Here is an 18,414-nt window from a genome sequence, read left to right on the forward strand (position 1 = left end):
GGCTTGGGGGTGGGCAGCAAGGAGGTGTGGGAGGGCCTGAATTTGAGGAAGGATGCCCAGCACCTTTAGGAAAGCCCCACCTGAAACCCAGGAGAGCTGCCAGCCAGTGCGGGCGACACTGAGCTAGCTGTGGTTTTCCTGCCTGGCAGCGGGTTGGGATGGATGACCCCTGGGGTCCCCTCCCGACACGGCACAAGTGCTGCGCTCGGAAGCACGGGCACTAGGAACTCGCTTTGGTTTTGTGGGGAAGGAGCACAACTTGGGGGTCGTGGCACGCAGGGAAGGGAAAGGGATGAGGCAGGATAGGTGCAAGGGCACTTGTGGGGAAATTGCAGAATAAAATTGGTGTGAGGTTTCAAGCACCAAGGAAGAACTCCCTGACCATCGTCGCTGTTGGGGTTGAAGGTGGTAGACTCTCCTTCCCGGGAGATTTCTGTCCTGGATGATTTCGCTGAGATTCCTGCATTGCAATGAGGCTGGGCTGGATGACCCTTGGGGTCCCTTCTAACGCTACAATTCCAACTTGGAGCAAGTCCCAGGAGGCACCGCTGGGCAGGCGAAGTGGAAAGAGGGCCTCTGTAGAAACGCTGCTTGTATGCTAAAGGGCTTCCCACCCCCTGGGCTCTTCCTGCTGCACGAGTGGTCAGCGCAGGATGTGGCCCCTGGAGAAAGCAAAGGCAGGAGCAGGGGAACGGGAAGAAGGAAGGCTGTTGTGCATGTGTACAAAAGGGAGGCAGGTCTCTCCGGGGACTTGGCCCCAGGGAAGGGTGGAGCTTGGGGTTCAGCTCCTTCCACTTCCGAGGCTGCTGGATCAGGCCGAATAGGGCCCCACGTCTGCCCAGATGCCCCCCCAAACAGGACGTGAGAGCGGCAGGCTTTTCTGCCATGCTAAGGTAGACTGGCTCTTTCCAGGGAGGCTCTGCTCGGGAATCGCAAGAACCCCAGCAGGATGGGTCTCCCTTGGAAGGTTTTTAAACGGAGATTTGGGGAAGGGGGGGGGATTCCTCAGCCGTGATTCCTTCCTGCTCAACATGCAAGTCGTAGCAACCAGGCAAAAGGCAATATATATCTATATTTATTCATTTATTTATGCACGGGCCAACTCTCGCACCCAAGAGGGTCTCAAGGAGGCTTACACATAGTAAACAAATAAATATTCAAAACACAGAGCAATTTTTTCCGGGGGGGGGGGGCAGCGGCATCAGAGGGAAATATTTGTCTTTTGGGGACCTCCCCCCCCCCCCGAGTTGGGTAGTCGCCTGTCCTCGGCTGCATGTGGACTGTGCCTGCTCCCCCCACCCCCGTGAAAGGCAGCAGGGGGCCCTTTAAATTGCAACTGGTCCCGTCCCCGAAGGGAGCTCCCCCGAGAGAGAAATCTAATAGCCAAGCAGAGCATGGACAGGTCAGCGATTGTGTGCAGAAAGAGGGCTTCCCTTTCAATAAATGCGGAGGAAAGGCGCAGTTATTACACGAAATGGCCCCCCCCTCGATGGAAGGGCGGCTGGGAGCCTCTTGCGCCGGGGGGCTCGCCCTTTCCGACGCCCCCTGAGGACCGAGCACAGAAGCCGCAACTTTTGGGGAAGCGCAGGTATTTGGGGAGGAGCAAAAGGCTGATCTCACATCGCTGCGAGGCTGCAGTCCAAAACTCCCCCCCCCCAATGTTAAGCGACCTTTCAGGAGGCGAGCATTTGCGGGAAGCAGGGGAAGATAGTGGCACGGTCCGTTCCAAAAGGATCCCTTGGTGGCAGAGAGGTTCTAAGCCGGAGCAAATAAAAAAATCAATTGGGGAGGGGATTCCTGCAAAGGAAGCAGATGAGCATTTGGCGGCGAGAGGAGCAAGGGACGCTCCTCGTTGGGTTGGACCCAGGATACGCTGGCATGCGAGAAGCCAGATTTTGGGGGGGGGACGACGACAAGAGTCATTTGCCACAAAGTTGGACGCCCCTGCGTGGCACCTGGCAGATTAAGGAAGGCAAACCCCTCTGCCCATGACGATCCTGTTCCGTATCGCCGCAAAAGTTCCCCTTCACTGGGCATCTCTGTGCCCGCCGAGGCCTGTCTTTGGAGGAAGCGGGGTCCCCGCTCCGCCCTGGAACCTCTGTTGGCAAACTCTGCTCTCTCTCGCCCGCTGCGGAAGGTGCTTAAAAAATGACAGCGATGCCACGGAGAGAGAGCGTGAGAAGTCGGGGTGTCCGTGGGCGGCCAAGTGACTGTCCGGTGAAAGACCCCTTCTCTCCCCCCCCCCACCAAAAAAAACCACAGTGTCCTCGCTGCTGTTTTCTGGCCTCTATCCTGGCAAGCAAAGGGGCACGGTCCCTCGGAGGCTGAGCAGCGGGGAGCGTCCTGGCGCACGTCAGAAGAAAATGACGTCCTCCTTGGCGAGATCGTCCGGGGTTGGCGGGAGGGCATGGATGCTGTTGGGCTTGAAGAGGTTGGCGGCAGGGGGCAGGGCTTCAGGGTGGGCACCCTCGGCCGGCGGCTCTGCGGGGAGAAGAGGGAGAGGGAGGGTGGGCGGGCCGCGGGGGGCGCATGGTGGGCTGGGCGGGGCTCCCTCTCTTGCCCGCTGCCCGACTTACCTGGCAGGAAGGCCACGCTCTGGCTGTGCGGAAAGACAGGGCTCATGGAGCTGCGGCTGCGGGCGAGAGGCTCGTCCTTGCCAGCCGACCGGGGAAGGAGCTGCCTCAGGTCGACCGATGCTGGAAGGAGGAAGGAGACCCTCAGAGACTGGGGGGGGCAAGGGAGGACTCCCAGGGTCCATGCCAACTGAGACTCCGTTAACAGAAGTCAAAGCAAATGCCTGCATTCAGGGGCTGCAGAACATTGGCAGGTTTTGTGGGGTTCCAGTTACGTTCTATCCCAAGGGTGTCTCTCTATGAGACCCAGCCAGCAAAAAACCAAACAGTGGTACCTTGGTACTCAAACGCCGAAAACCTGGAAGTAAGTGTTCCAGGTTGTGAACTTTTTCTGGAAGACGAACGTGCTCCGTTTTGAGTGTTACACTCAGGTCTGTCTGTTTTTGCTCTTTATTTTGTTTTTGCGGCTCTTTTCGTTTTGTTTTTGTGACTGTGTGGAACCCGGTTCAGCTACGGATGGATTGATTGTGTGACTGCAGGACACTGTTTATCGCTTTCCTTTTATGGATCAGTGGTCTCGTTTGTTAGTAAAATTCATGTTCAATGGCTGTTTTTAGGGGTTGATTTTAAAAGTCTGACACGAATTAATCCGTTTTGCATTACTTTCTATGAGAAAGTGTGCCTTGGTTTTAGAACGCTTTGGTTTTGGAATTGACTTCCAAAACGGATTAAGTTTGAGAACCAAGGTACCACTATATTCCACCTAAACATTAGGAAGAACTTCCTGACAGTAAGAGCTGTTCGGCAGTGGAATTTGCTGCCAAGGAGTGTGGTGGAGTCTCCTTCTTTGGAGGTCTTTAAGCGGAGGCTTGACAGCCATCTGTCAAAAATGCTTTGATGGTGTTTCCTGCTCGGCAGGGGGTTGGACTGGGTGGCCCTTGTGGTCTCTTCCAACTGTACGATTCTATGATTCTATATTATTCCTCTTCCCTCATTTTGCATCTTCCTTTACCCTGCGTGCTTATAATGATGCATGTTTATCCTGGGGAGGCAACCTCCGCCCCCAGCGGCCCCACTCACCCGAGCTCTCTGTCCGGTGGGAGGCCTTCGCCGAGCCCTTCCCGGCCTTCTCCTTGCTGCCCTTGGTGAAGGCCGCTAGCTTGGTGGGGATCTGCTGCTGGACAGCTGCCTGCTTCTGGATCTGGTTGGTGGCGCTCAGGAGATGGAGGGGCACTTCGGTCTTGAGGGGCAGCACCGGGCGGACCCCCTCCAGCGCGGGCGAGGCGGCGCTGTCTCGGCGGGCCAACTCCGCCCGCTCCAGATAGTCCATGGCGGAGACGCTCCCTCGCCCGCCCGGCTTGCCCTCCAGGCCTTCTCCGTTGAAGCTGGCAGAGTGGCTCAAGGGGCCCTGCAGAGAGGAGAAGGAAAGGATTAGGCCGGAGGCTCCCAGACATATTTCGCCTCTTGCCCCCTTTCCAGAAAACCACTTGCCCATCTCCCCGCAGCCATCAAAGCCCTCTCCTCTCTGATGGCCCACAGCCAACCTCTCCCTTGCCCTTTCCATGCCTCTCCTGATTCTGGGAAGTTCAGTCCCCACGGGTGTCAGGAGCCGGCCGGCAATACATCCCACCATTCAACTCCTTATGAGCAAGAACATCTGCACAGACCTGGCGCTCTCTGTGGGGCTACCTTGGAAGGTGACCTGGAAACTACAACTAATCCAGAATGCGGCAGCTAGACTGGGGACTGGGAGCGGCCAATGAGACCACATAACACCGGTCTTGAAAGACCTACATTAACTCCCAGGACGTTTCCGAGCACAATTCAAAGGGTTGGTGCTGACCTTTCAAACCCTAAACTTCCTCAAACCAGTAGACCTGAAGGAGCATCTCCACCCCCATCGTCCAGCCCGGACACTGAGGTCCAGCTCCGAGAGCCTTCTGGCAGTACCCTTCCTGCGAGAAGCGAGGTTACAGGGAACCAGGCAGAGGGCCTTCTCAGTGGTGGTGCCCGCCCTGTGGAACGCCCTCCCATCAGATGTCAAGGAAATAAACAACTATCTGACTTTCAGAATACATCTGAAGGCAGCCCTGTTTAGGGGAGCTTTTAATGTGTGATGTTTTTAAATCGTGGTTTTAATATTTTGTTGGGAGCCGCCCAGAGTGGCTGGGGAAACCCAGCCAGATGGGTGGGGTATTATTATTATTATTATTATTTATTATTATTATCATCCCCACCACCACCCAGTTACTCTGCATCTAACCAGTCTGCCACACTTTGTGCCCCTGCCATGGTTGGCAGCAGTGGGGTGGCAAGGCATCGCATCCGCCCAGGAGTTCGGCGCTCACCTGCCCTGCCTCCGGAGGCGAGAAGGCGGCAGTGGCGCTGTGCTTCTTCAGCCGCCGCTGCTGCTCTAGCCGCTCCCTCTCCCTCTCGACGGTCCGCTGGGCCTCGCGGAGGCGCTCCAGGTCGTGCTGGTAGGCCTCTCGCTGGCGCTCCAGCTCCTGCCGCTCCTGGCCCAGCCGCTCCTTCAGCTGGCGGGCCTCCTCCTCTCGCACGCGCAGCTGGGCCTCGGCCGCCTCCGCCTCCCTCCTCTGCCGCTCTCGCTCTCGCTCCCAGCGCCGCTGCTCCGCCTTCAGCTGGCCCTGCAGCTTCTGGACATGGGCCAGCTCCTCGCGCTGCTTCTCAAAGTTGCGCTGCCGCTCCTGCTCCAGCAGTAGGTTGCCCCGCGTCGACTGCAGGCGGAACTGGCGCTCCCGGTCGAGCAGGGTGCTCCTTTGGACCTCCAGGTAGCTGTCTTGCTGGGCCATGACGGCCTGCCGGGGGAAGAAAGGGGTGAGAAAGAAAGAAAGAAAGAAAGAAAGAAAGAAAGAAAGAAAGGAAGGAAGGAAGGAAGGAAGGAAGGAAGGAAGGAAGGAAGGAAGGAAGGAAGGAAGGAAGGAAGGAAGGAAGGAAGGAAGGTGCACGGTCTTCCGGAACGGCTTATGTTCGAAAACCGAGGTACGACTGTGACAGAAATCACTGGGTTAAAGCTGACCGGAGGTCCAGAGGTAGCATTGTTACCGATTTACGCTAGGGTGGAAGTTTTGCAGGCTAGGAAGGACTTGCTCACCAATTTATTGACAGCGGCACAAATTATGATAGCTAGGAAGTGGAAGGGGCAAGCAGAATATAAAATGGAACAATGGTCTAAAGAGATGTGGGATATAGCTATTATTGATAAACGTGTGCCGTTAAGGCAAGACAGGGAGTATGCAGGAGAAATGATTTCAAGGAGATATGGAGGGCGTTGGTAGAATTGGTGCTGTTAAAACGGAAAGGGGTCAAGCCATCGCAAGAGGTGTTGAACAGAGTAGAACAGAGAGGGTCCCTCGGGACTCCGTGGAAACAGAGGGAGGGGTCTGATGCACAGAAAACAGTTGAGGGGGGGAGGAGAAGCCACTCTGAGCAGCAGAGGGGGTATCCTTCTCTGTGGGCTTCTATGCTGATGCTCGTAAAAAAAGCCGCTGGCCGAAATCAGCTGCTGAGCCTTCTTTCTCTCCGCTGTGTGCTCCCTGTCAAATGCCCTAAATCTGGGGGGTGCAGAGGGAGAAATGGGGGTCACCTTACCTGGAGGCTGAGAAGCAACTGGGAGAGAGTCTGTATCCTTTGGACGAGCTGAGGGAAGAAACAGAAGGCTGTCAAGCAGTGCTAGGCAATCACCGAAAGTTAACGTCGCGATATAGCACCAGCTAAAGATCGCAATGCACAGGGGTACTCAAACAGCTTGGCTCCTGAACAAATTGGCTCCCAAGCGCCACAGACCTGGAAGTGAGTGTTCCAGTTTGCAAACGCTTTTCAGAAGCTGAACGTCCGACGCAGCTTCCAACTGAGTGCAGGAGACTCCTGCAGCCAATTAGAAGCCGCGCCTTGGTTTTCGAACCGTTTCGGGAGTCGAACGCACTCCCGGAATGGGTTAAGTTCCAGAACCAAGGTGCCACTGTACTGATAGATCACAATGTCTGAAACAAGGATGGAGCTACGGGGAGGGCATTATAGAATCATAGAGTTGGGAGAGACCACAAGGGCCATCCAGTCCAACCCCCTGCCAAGCAGGAAACACCATCAAAGCATTCTTGACATATGCCTGTCAAGCCTCTGCTTAAAGACCTCCAAAGAAGGAGACTCCACCACACTCCTTGGCAGCAAATTCCACTGCCCAACAGCTCTTACTGTCAGGAAGTTCTTCCTAATGCCTGCATTAGCTGCAGGCACGGTTTTTTCTGCATTGAGATTTTTGCCGGCAACTGCTCTTGCGATTTGCTGCCCCCTGCAGAGTTTAACAGCAGCTGCAGGAATCGAGAGAAGCCTTGGCTGGCTTCACTATTTTTCCCGCATTGTGATTTTTGCACAGCGCACAAACATCATGATTCGCGATATATTGCTAGGTCAAAAATTCCGAAACCGTTATCACGATATGGACTTCAAACTGGTTTGGGGCAATCTATCTTTCAAGGGGGAAATCTCCTTGTTGGTTCAGGCCCACCAGAGCTTCCCTCTCCCGTTTGAACACCCGCCTGCCCTTCACCCAGACCCCAAACTGCTTTGCACATGCCCTTGTGCTTCTGCCAGAAGCAGCTAGGAAGCCCAAAGTCAGGAGGGCAGCACCCAGGATCCTGCCCGCACATTTACCTCTGACTCTGTTTCCAGGAAGCCGCCGGGCCGTTCCTGCCTTGCACTGTCACCCTGCAGAAAGGCAGAAGGAGAGGGGGCGTTAAAAAAACAAAACCCAGCTTGTTTTACGCTCCGTTCCCAAACGCCGACCTCTCTCGGCCTCCGGTCCTCTGTACTTGTGACTTGCCAAGGGTGCCTGCCCCCCCTCTGCCCCCTTACCAGTCGCAGCCCTTCCTCTCCTCCGGTTGAGGCGGGGTCCTCTGGGTTGGCAGGGGGGGCTCGGCGGTCCCGCAGGCGCTGCTCCCCACCGCAGACCTTCCTCTTGAAACTGCCCACTGGGGAAGAGAAGGCAGGTAGTGGGGTGAGAGGGGGCACCTCGCTTCGAAAGGCGATGCAAGGGTGCTGTCAAAGGAGCCTGCCAGTTGGTAGCCGCGCCGCTCAAAAACGGGTGGTTGCTCTTCGTTGGCAAAAACGCAATCTGCCCAGGAGCACCAGGCCTGATGAGCACAGCAACTCATCTCTGGCAGCTCTCAAAATCAGTGGCCAAGTCTGGAAATCCTTGCTTGCCCATAGCGGCCTAAGTCCCCTTCTCTCTCTCCAGGGCTTTCCCCAAGCAATCAGAGACTATGCCTGCGGGCAGCCAATCTCTCCTCCTTTCATGCTTCTCCTGGAAACCAGTGGGGAGCGGAGCTTCTCGCAGCAGGAGGGGGAGACCCCTGTGACTTCATCTCTGCCTCTTGGCTTCCCTCCTGCCCTGCTTCCGTTTCTGCCTCCGATTCTGGACTGCTCTCTGCCACAGAATCTCCCCGCTCACCAAACCCTGTTCCCTCTTCAGCTTCCCACAACTCCTCTGCCCACTCTTCTCCCTCTGACCGCTCATCGTCACCCCGTTCCCCAGGCTCTGGGCCTTCTTCCCTTGGGGGTTCCCCAGCTGGTGCCCCCCCCACCATTCCTCTGCCTCTGCCTCCCACCTGTCCATGGCAGCCGCCTAAGTCCCCTCCGCTCCGGGGCTTTTTCCAAGCAATCCGCGACTGTGCCTATGTGCAGCCAACCTCTCCCCCGCCCTTTTCATGTCTCTCCTGGTTCTGGGAGACCAGAGGGGAGCTTCTCGCAGCAGAAGGGGGAAACCCCTGTGACGTCATCTCTGCCTCTGGACCTCCCTCCTCTCCTACTTCAGCTGCTGCCTCCAATTCTGGACTGCTCTCTGCCACTGACTCTCCTCGCTCACAAAGCCCTGTTCCCTCTTCCACTTCCGACACCTCCTCCTCCCAGGCTTCTCCCCCCCACCCCACTTCCTGGGCTCTGGGCCTCCTTCCCCTAGGGGTTCCCTAGCTGGTTCCTCCCACCATTCCTCTGCCTCCAACCAGCCCATGACAATTAACCCTTTATCCCCCGCCCCCATTTTAATGGGGGCCACTTACTTTTGGCCAGGCCGGCCGTGGCGCTGTCATACCCCCCAAAGGTCTCCGCGCGCCTCAGCAGGCTCGACCCGCCGGTGGTGTCCTCGGAGCGGGCGGGGGCCACGGACCCCCCGAGCTGGGTGAAGATCAGGCTCTGCAGGCCTTCCACTGCAAATGCAAGAACGGGTTTCGGCGGGGAGGAGAAGAGGAGGCCTGCGCCTGGCATGGGGCCCAGCCGAGCCTTTGCCCCCCGGGCGCTCCCCAGGCCCTTGGGAGTTGCAGTCCCGAGCACCCGGGGCGTCTCGCGAGTGCGGCACCCACCTTCTGCCACCGCCCTCTTGAGGATCGCCTCCCCCTGAAGGCTCTCTGGGGAGTCCGCCCTGCCGATGAGCCGGGCCCGGGCCCCGAGCCCCGGGTCCTCGAACCCATTCATCTCCGCCATCTCTAAGTAGATCTGTTGCTTGTCACTCAGGCTCTGCAAGATCTGCTCATCCTTTTGGCTCAGGCGGTCTAGAGGCGGGAGGCAGGGAGGAGGAGCTCAGGGGGTTGCAGGGGCGGGGTGGGAGCAGCCAACCCAAGAACAGCAGGAAAATAAGAGACCGGAGGCCCACCTCCCCTTCCTGGGGAGACAGATCTGCAAATTCTCCCTTCTGGGCCACCTTCCTTGCAGCCCCTGAAGAGCTCGGACCGTAGGAATCAGGCCAGGCCTGCCCTCCACCGAAGGGTCATCTAGTCCAAGCCTTCCTACCTTGGAATTCCTTCAGCTTCACTGCCCTCGCCTCAGCCTGCCTCCGCTCCTCTTCAGGGTCAGTGAGAAGCTCCTCCTCCTCGTCAGGACAGCTGAGCAGAGAAAGACAGAAGCGCCCCAAAAAACTCTTTAGGGCGGCTTTGTTTCGTAACATCTGCATTGGCTCCCAGGACGTTTCTGGGCACAATTCAAAAGGTTGGTGCTGACCTTGAAAGCCCTAAACGGCCTTGAAGGCTCGCTATACCTGAAGGAGCTTCTCCACCCCGGACACCAGGGTCCCTCTCCCAAAGGTCTTCTAGCAGTTGCCTCCCTGCGAGAAGTGAGGTTACAGGGAACCAGGCAGAGGGCCTTCTCGGTGGTGGCACCCGCCCTGTGGAACGCTCTCCCATCAGATGTCAAGGAAATAAACAACTATCTGACTTTTAGAAGACATCTGAGGGCAGCCCTGCTCAGGGAAGTTTTTAATGTTTGATGTTTTATTCTGTTTTCTGTTTTTAGTCCTCTGTTGGGAGTCGACCAGAGTGGCTGGGGAAACCCAGTCAGATGTGCGGGGTACAAATAATAAATTATTATTATTAATATTAATATTACATTCCCTCACCTCTCCACTGCCCGGCGGATCTGTGCCATCCAGAAATTCCTCTCCTCCTTGGAGGCGGTGTGAATCTCGTACATCTCTGGCCCCTTGAGGGAGGCGCTGATCAGAAACATGGCCTTCTCTTCGTTGGCCACTTCCCGGACGATCAGCTTCTGCAGAGAGATCACTGGCGGCTTTGCGTCCTGTGGAGCAATAACAACAACAACAACAACAACAACAACGATAATTTTATTATTTATATCCTGCCCATCTGGCAACAGCTGTGGTCACCGTCATGGCACCACAGGGCAGCAAAGGCCTCTGGGAAAAGCACACAGCAACCCCGTAAGAAACTTTCGCAGGCAACCCCCGCAAGCCTCAAAACGCCCTTTTACACACCTGCTGAAAATCCCTCTTTCCAAATTTCAATGTCTAACGTTTTAGCATTTTGTGTGCATTCTGGTGGTTTTGATTTCGTAGGGCACCTGGCAGCCACTGCTTGCGTGGCTGGTGGCAATCGTCGGGGCAACCCAGCAGCTGGCAACCCCAGGGCTCCGCGTGGGCTGTGCCAAGCGTGCCACGCGCCCACCCTCGCCAGGAAACGGCAGATACTGCGCATAGTATCTGAGGTTGAATCCTGACAAGACAGGAGCACTGTTTTGGGGGGACAGGGGGCAGGCGGGTGTGGGGGACACCCTGGTCCTGAATGGGGTAACTGTGCCCCTCAAGGACCAGGTGAGTAGCCTGAGGGTCATTTTGGACTCACAGCTGTCCATGGAGGCACAGGTCAACTCTGTATCCAGGGCAGCTGTCTACCAGCTCCATCTGGTACGCAGGATGAGACCTTCCCTGCCTGCGGACTGTCTTGCTAGAGTGGTGCATGCTCTAATTATTTCCCGCTTGGACTACTGCAATGCGCTCTATGTGGGGCTACCTTTGAAGGTGACCCAGAAACTACAATTTGTTTTGGACTACAATTCCCATCTTTCCCGATCACTGGTCCTGTTAGCTAGGAATCATCTGGAGGGCCGCAGTTTGGGGGTGCCTGCCCTAAACGGCCTTGGCCCAGTATATCTGAAGGAGCGTCTCCACCCCCATCGTTCTGCCTGGACACTGAGGTCCAGTGCCGAGGGCCTTCTGGCGGTTCCCTCCCTGCGAGAAGCAAAGCTACAGGGAACCAGGCAGAGGGCCTTTTTGGTGGTGGCACCCGCCCTGTGGAATGCCCTCCCAACAGACGTCAAAGAGATAAACAACTACCTGACATTTAGAAAACATCTGAAGGCAGCCCTGTTTAGGGAAGTTTTTAATGTGTGACATTTCAATGTATTTTAATCTTTGTTGGAAGCTGCCCAGAGTGGCTGGGGAAACCCAGCCAGATGGGCGGGGTACAAATAAATAATAATAATAATTATTATTATTATTGTGGAGCTGATCATCTGCGGGGCCGGCAACTGCCTCCTCCCTCCCTCCCAACTTCGTAAGATAATCAGGATATCGTGAGGTTTAGCTGGCGATATATATTGGGAAGCAGGTATCACCCGGCCCTGATGCCCAGCGGTGGGATGGACCACGTACCACAGAGGCGAAGGTGTACTTCTGGTCTTTCTCCTGCAGCAGCAATAGCACGTCAGTCAGCAACACGGCCAGGATCTCTGTCAAAAATCAACAGAAACGAGAGTGAGACCAAGACGCTTTGTCAGAGATTGGGGGGGAAATCTGTGGATTATCTGAGTAATTATTGCTCCCATATAAGTTCATTAAGCAGGGTCGACTTGAAACCAAACTGTCAAAATGTGTTTTACGGGGAAACTAATTAATAATGGGAATAATAAAGCATATGCAACGTTAGAAATAATGTATGAAACCGCAAAAGGGGCTGCGTGGGAGTCAAAAGGTTTGTGTGTTTTTTTCTAACACTGGATTTGTATCATTGTTAAAAATGTGTTTTAAAAAATTATTTAAAGGTTTTCCGAAGTTTCGATAGATACAAGAATTTTGGCAATGGGGGAGATTAAGATGGGAGGCACTCATTGAATTCCGGCAGTAAAATCTGATGCACCTGATATGGCAAGTCAGAGAGGTAGGACACCTGCTTGGCCTGCAGAATGCTGGTACGCCCCCCCCAACCCCTGGGGAGCCATCGCTGCCGGCCAGAGTGGGCAGCCCTGAGCCAGGTGGGAAACGGCTGTGACTCGGCAGCTTCCTAAAGCCCTTAAGGTGTTGCTCGGAATCACATGAGGACTAGAATCTTGGTTTGTTTTAAAGGAAAAGACGGGAGCGGGGGGGAGCAGGAGAGCACCTGCCTTGTGGGCAGAAGTTCTCGGATTCAAACCCCCAACGGCATCTCCAGGTAGGATAGTTCTGCCATACCCCTGAACCCCCAGGGAGTTTCTGCTGCCAGCCAGAGCAGGTAGTAGTAAGCTTCATGGGCCTATGGTCTGTCCCGGTCTAAGGCAGCTCCTTCTGCCCCTTCTGGGGGGCTTTGGGCAGGGGATTCTGAATCTCAGGGTCGTGGGTTCGAGTCCCACATTGGGCAAAAGGTTCCAGCATTGCAGGGGGTTGGGCTGGATGATGCCTGGGGGTCTCTTCTAACTCTACGATTGTACGATTCTAAGTTCAGAGCAAGGAGCCACACACACACACACACACACACACACACACACACACACACCCCTGAGGAAAATAAGCTGCTGAGGGACCCCCACCCCCAGGCCAGAGCAGAGGGCAAAACACTTAATTCATGCTCTGAATCCCAGTTGATTCGGGATGGGAGGAGGGGAGAGAGTTGGGTTCGAATCCTGCTTTGGGGCACCTGGTGGGCTGCCATGATCGGGGGGGGGGGGGCGCTGATCCGGCCGGGCTCTTCTGGTTCTGGAGGGGTTTAGCCCTGCCAGGTCTAAGGGGAGGGGGAGGAGAAGGGGAGGGGCAATAAACCACTGAAACATCTTGAGCCAGGAGGTTAACGTGACCCTCCTTGTCAAGAACTGTGACGCAGACCAGAGAGATAAAGCAGAGCAATAAACCACTTTGCTTTCTCCCCCTACAGGAGCCTAGCCAGGGATGACTCAGAGGAGGAAGGTATTTTTTCTTGGGGGGGGGGCAGGTTATTTGGTTCCGCTATTCCGCCTTGGCGACATAGAGCCCCTTTCCCACACGTGAAAGCCCATGGTTGGGCAAGCCCCTCCTGGTTCTACACTAGCTACTCTGGCTGGCAGCAGCGGTGGCTCCCCAGGGTTATGGGGCTTGCGGGGATCTTTACTGGTGCTGCTGGGGGGGATTAAGCCGGGGGGGGAGGGATCCTGCGGGCAGGTCCGTTGCTCTGCCCCTGAGCTTTGGCCCTTCCTCCAAAGGCAAAACAAGTCGCTAGTCCTCATGGCAACCAACTGGTTCAAGACGCCTTACACAAAGTGTGGACCCTTGGTCTGTCTAGGACAGGGTGATCCCAAATCCCACATGTGGCCCCCCAAAGGCCATTTTGTCGGATTCCCTCCCCTCTGATCTCCCAGAACCAGGAGAAGAGGGTGGAGGGGAGGTTGGCTGCTGGCAGGCAAAGTCTTTGATTAGAGGAGGGAGAAAGGTTGTTTTCTGCTGCTCCAGATAAGCGGACACGGAGCAGTGGATTCAAACTACAAGAAAGAAGATTCCACCTAAACATTAGGAAGAACTTCCTGACAGTAAGAGCTGTTCGACAGTGTAATTTGCTGCCAAGGAGTGTGGTGGAGTCTCCTTCTTTGGAGGTCTTTAAGCAGAGGCTTGACAGGCATATGTCAAGAATGCTTTGATGGTGTTTCCTGCTCGGTAGGGGGTTGGACTGGATTGCCCTTCTGGTCTCTTCCAACTCTATGATTCTATGATTACTTGGGGAAAGCCCCGGAGAGAAGGGGACTTAGGCAGGTGTGAGGAGGTGGGAACTTCAGTGGCTACAAAGCGCTCCGTGGGCCTGACACTAACCCACATCTTGAGAATTAAAGAGCGTGGTTTGTTGCCGGCTGGCTCCTGGCACCCGGGGAGGCTGCACTGCTTGCTTGGTTGGCCTGACACTAACTCCAGTCTGTGGAGAGACTCCATAGCTCAGCTGGTTAGAGCGTGGCGCTCATAATGCGTTGCAGAGGGTGAGACTAGAGGACGTTTGGGGTCTCCTTCCGACTTGAAACAGGCCTGAGCAGCCTTGCCGGAAAAGATTGTGCTCTTGCGAATTAAAGAGCGTGGTTTGTTGTCAGCTGGCTCCCGGCACCCAGGGAGGCTTCAGTGCCTGCCTGCCAATCCCGTCCTGTCCCAGAACACCCAGCAAACTGGGGGGGGGGAGCCGAAAGGACCCACCTTTGAGGCGCCCGGAGGCTGCCTTCCAGCACAGAACGCCGTCCACCAGGAGCCGCCTTTGGAGCATGTCCTCCTTGCGGAAGACCAGGCCGTTCTTGAACTTCCCTGAGGACTTCATCTCCATCTTGGTCGCCATCTCGCGCAGGCGCTGCCCCTTCTCGTTCTCGTTGACCTTGGCGTCGACGGCCGTGATGACCTCCTTGATCAGCGCCAGGGCCCGGGTCAGGTCCTCGTACTCCTGGGTGCCAGCTGCGGGGAGGAAACCAGGGAAGATGGAGAAAGGAGTTCGCGGGCTCTGTCTATTCAGGGATTGCAAGAAGCGAAGGAGAGCCTGGCGGTGGGATTGCGCCATCAGGGGCCCATCCTGTCCTCAAAGTGGGCAACCAGAGGTGCCCCTCCCCCAGGGAAGCCCCCAAGCGGGACCTGAACACAGCAGATGGGATGGAGAGGGAATCTGTGCTTGGAAATCAGGGTGGATAAAAATCAATGGGTTTAAAAAAAAAAAGAAGCAAAAAAATCAGATTTTTAAAATAAAATGCTTCTGGTGGAAAAACCTTTCTAAAGATTTTCTATTTAAGTTGCATTGTAGTCCAAAGGCTATTCATCAGGAAATAAGGATTTGTTTTAATTTTTTCATGTGGGCTAAAAATCAGTAATTTTTGATATAGCTATAAAAACTACTCTGAAAAAAAATATTATTCCAAAAATGAAACCTTCATCTGGTTGTAAATATTAAGATTATACTAGCAAGAATGAGTCTTTCTTTTTTTAAAAAAAAAGTGATTTAAATCAAGTCTTACTGACTAGTGATTCAAATCATGATTTGAATTGATTTGATTTAAATCAAATCCACAATGGTGGAAACCTCCGACTTTTGTAGCTTCCAGGACCGAGGGGGAGGAGACAAAGCCATTGCTCCGCCCACTTTCCCATTTAGCCACACCCACCACCTAAATGCAGGGGGGGCCCCCAACAAGGCAGCCCCCCTGAGGCTGGAAAGGGTTCTCCCCACACCCGAACGGGCCTCGAAGTTCAGTTGAGAGGGGGCAAGGGACAGGGCCGTCGAACCGGGAGGGACCTCCAGAGGTCCTCTATCCCACCCCCACCCCGCGAGACGCACCTTCCGTGTTCTGAATGATGCGCTCCACCAGGACAGGGTATTTCATGATGCGCTGCGTCACCAACAGGTTGCACTCCTGGACCCCGAGCCGCCGCACGATGGAAGAGTTGCTGATTCTCTAGAGGGCAATGGAGACGAGAGATCTGGGCAGGAGGGCTTGGCCTCGCGGGAAAGGCTTTGCGGCCCCAAACCTTGCCAATTCGGAACCCCAAATCTCGCTCTCCCGAGACAGACTGCCACTGAACACAGAGGCTTGGTTATATACACACACAGAGTGGAACCTTGGATCTCGAACTTAATCCATTCCGGGAGTCCGTTCGACTCCCGAAATGGTTTGAAAACCAAGGCGCGGCTTCCAACTGGCCGCAGGAGCTTCCTGCAGCCAATTGGAAGCCACGTCGAACGTTCGCAAATCGGAACACTTGCTTCCGGGTTTTTGGCATTTGGGAGCCGATTTGTTCAGGAGCCAAGCCGTTCGGGAACCAAGGTAACCCTGTAATTTTCTTTTATTCTTTTATTTATATGCTGCTTTCTTTCTTCCAAGGTTCTCCTCCTCTCCCCTCCCCTTTTCCATTCTCACCACGACCCTGCAAGGCTGGAGGATGGCCCCCAAGGAGCTTCAGGGCTGAGTGGGGATTCGAACCCAGGTCTCCCAAGGTCATAGTCTGTTCTTCCCCGTTATGCCCCGCCGGCCGACTGGGCTGGAGTCCAGCCCCATCTGGAAGCCCCCCCCCCCAGCTCTCTTAGCCTGGCCTCCTTACCTTGATCAGGTTCTGGAACTTTTTGCTCTGTTGCAGGAGCTCTTTGTAGTGGAGGACTGCCTCTCCATGGCTGCTGCAGAAGACCCCGTACTTCTCCTTCACTTGCTCGCCAGTCTCCCCCGAGAACTGGAAAACGGGGAGGCAGGGGGAAAAGGGGGGCGATTGCACCTCAGGACCGCCAATACCTCTTGCCATTTGAACCCACCCGGACCCTGAGATCATATTCCGAGGCCCTCCTTTGTGCGTCTCCTCCTCGAGAGCTTCACAAGAGCGGGGCCTTCTCTGCAGTGGCTCCCCGTCTGTGGAATGCTCTCCCCAGGCAAGTTCACCTGGTGCCTTCATTACACACATTTAGGTGCCGGGGGAAAACTGATTGACATCCTAGGTAAAGGGACCCCTGACCATTAGGTCCAGTCGTGACAGACTCTGGGGTTGCGCGCTCATCTCGCATTATTGGCCGAGGGAGCCGGCGTACAGCTTCCGGGTCATGTGGCCAGCATGACAAAGCCGCTTCTGGCGAACCAGAGCAGCACATGGAAACGCCGTTTACCTTCCCGCCAGAGTGGTACCTATTTATCTACTTGCACTTTGACGTGCTTTCGAACTGCTAGGTGGGCAGGAGCTGGGACCGAGCAACAGGAGCTCACCCCGTCACAGGGATTCGAACCGCCGACCTTCTGATCAGCAAGCCCTAGGCTCAGTGGTTTAACCCACAGCGCCACCTGCGTCCCGATTGACATCCTATATCCTTTTAAAATGTGGGGGGGTTTTTGGAGGGGGGCTATTGGGTTTTTGTTTTTGAATATGCATTTTGTGGTTTTATATCTTGATTTTATTCTGAGACCCTCGGGTATAGAGCAGCGGTACAGTGGACCTTTGGGCAATGTAATCTTCAGGTTGCGAATGCAGCAAACCTGGAAGTGGTCCCTGTCCTCCGCGGGGATGCCAGGCAGCCTAGAGCAAAGCCTGGCGGCTGTTTTTCTCCAGGGATGAGGGGAGAGGCCCTCCCGACCCACCTGCAGCACCAGGAGGGGCCCGATCCGCTGGATGACGTAGTTCCTCTCGCTGCCTTCCTCCAGCGCCTCCTGGCGCAGCTCCTTCAGCTGTGAGAGGAAGGCTCCGTGCAGCTGCAGCAGCTCGTCCACGCAGGGGAAGAGGCGGAGGATGGTGGCCTGGCCAAACTGGAGCTCCTCTCGCATGGCTCGCGAGTAGACCTTCAGCATGATCTTCAGCGTCCGGACGTGGTGCATCTCGGTCTGCATCAGCTCTGGAGGGGGAAGAAGCACATCGCCTTCACTTCACGTCCCTCCCGACTCCCCCAAAATTGTACGGATTTCACATGCAAACATAATTCCTGGTTTCCTGGCACCTCCCCCCAACATAACACCGAATATTCCTTGTTTATTTGATTTAATCTGACTGGTGTTAAGTACCACCTCCAAGTTAACTTACAGTAATATTCTTTTATTCTGATAGACGACAGTTTCAACGCACGATTCTCCTATAGCTTTGACTATCTATCTGCCCTGTTGTCTCCTTTCCCCATACCTCTTTTAACTGATCTTCTTGATCCTCTTTTTTCTACAGTGGAACCTCGGTTTACGAACACCTCGGTTTACGAATTTTCGGTTTACGAACTATCCTAACCCGGAAGTTAGTAAACCGAGGTGCCCGAGGCCTACTGAGTGTCCGATGCCTTCGGGGAGGCCGGGCCTTCGCTACGATGCCTCCTGGAGGCCCGGAGTGAAGCCCCGGCCTCCCCGAAGGCATCGGAGCGAAGGCCAAACCTCCCTGAAGACACCGGAGCGTCCGATACCTTCGGGGAGGCTGGGCCTTCGTTCCGATGCCTCCCAGAGGCCGGGAAGCGCTTCCGCGACTGGGCTGCAGATATGGAGGCACTCCCCGACCTCCGCGAAGGCACCGTAGCAAAGCCCCAGCCTCCTGAAGGCATCGGAGCTGGGACTTCGTTCCGATGCCTCCCAGAGGCCGGGGAGCACTTCTGCGACTGGGCTGCAGCCTCCGTGAAGGCATCGGAGCGAAGGCCCTGCTGCTTTAGGGGGTGTTTTTCCTCGTCTAGAACGGATTAATCAACTTTCCATTACTTTCATAGGGAAAGTTCGCTTCGGTTTATGAACACTTCGGTTTATGAACAGACTTCTGGAACCAATTGTGTTCGTAAACCAAGGTTCCACTGTACTAATATTTTTTCAATTTCACCAGTTTCCCCCTTTTATAACTGTATTAGGCGGCTCCATTTGTGTG

At 55.2% G+C, this 18,414-nt stretch overlaps 1 protein-coding gene across 6 annotated transcripts in view; it reads right to left on the minus strand.

Moving 5' to 3' along the window:
* Positions 1–1,059: 1,059 nt before the first annotated feature.
* ARHGEF18 (Rho/Rac guanine nucleotide exchange factor 18) overlaps positions 1,060–18,414 on the minus strand; it is a 54,410-nt gene continuing 37,055 nt past the window's right edge. For all 6 annotated transcript variants that reach the window (XM_035116970.3, XM_088671267.1, XM_088671268.1 and 3 more), the window contains 16 exons: positions 17,169–17,419; positions 16,153–16,278; positions 15,392–15,509; positions 14,272–14,520; positions 11,527–11,603; positions 9,976–10,154; positions 9,375–9,466; positions 8,948–9,136; positions 8,648–8,794; positions 7,446–7,561; positions 7,245–7,298; positions 6,183–6,230; positions 4,922–5,389; positions 3,654–3,981; positions 2,577–2,696; positions 1,060–2,481 (listed from right to left, as the gene is read on the minus strand). In XM_035116970.3, the coding sequence (XP_034972861.3) occupies positions 2,354–2,481; positions 2,577–2,696; positions 3,654–3,981; positions 4,922–5,389; positions 6,183–6,230; positions 7,245–7,298; positions 7,446–7,561; positions 8,648–8,794; positions 8,948–9,136; positions 9,375–9,466; positions 9,976–10,154; positions 11,527–11,603; positions 14,272–14,520; positions 15,392–15,509; positions 16,153–16,278; positions 17,169–17,419 (2,690 nt within the window). In that variant the 3' untranslated portion in view covers positions 1,060–2,353. The remainder of the gene's footprint in view (positions 2,482–2,576; positions 2,697–3,653; positions 3,982–4,921; positions 5,390–6,182; positions 6,231–7,244; positions 7,299–7,445; positions 7,562–8,647; positions 8,795–8,947; positions 9,137–9,374; positions 9,467–9,975; positions 10,155–11,526; positions 11,604–14,271; positions 14,521–15,391; positions 15,510–16,152; positions 16,279–17,168; positions 17,420–18,414) is intronic.

Source organism: Zootoca vivipara, chromosome 6 (genome assembly GCF_965207765.1).
Source record: "Zootoca vivipara chromosome 6, rZooViv2.hap1.1, whole genome shotgun sequence".
Lineage (NCBI taxonomy): Eukaryota > Metazoa > Chordata > Lepidosauria > Squamata > Lacertidae > Zootoca > Zootoca vivipara.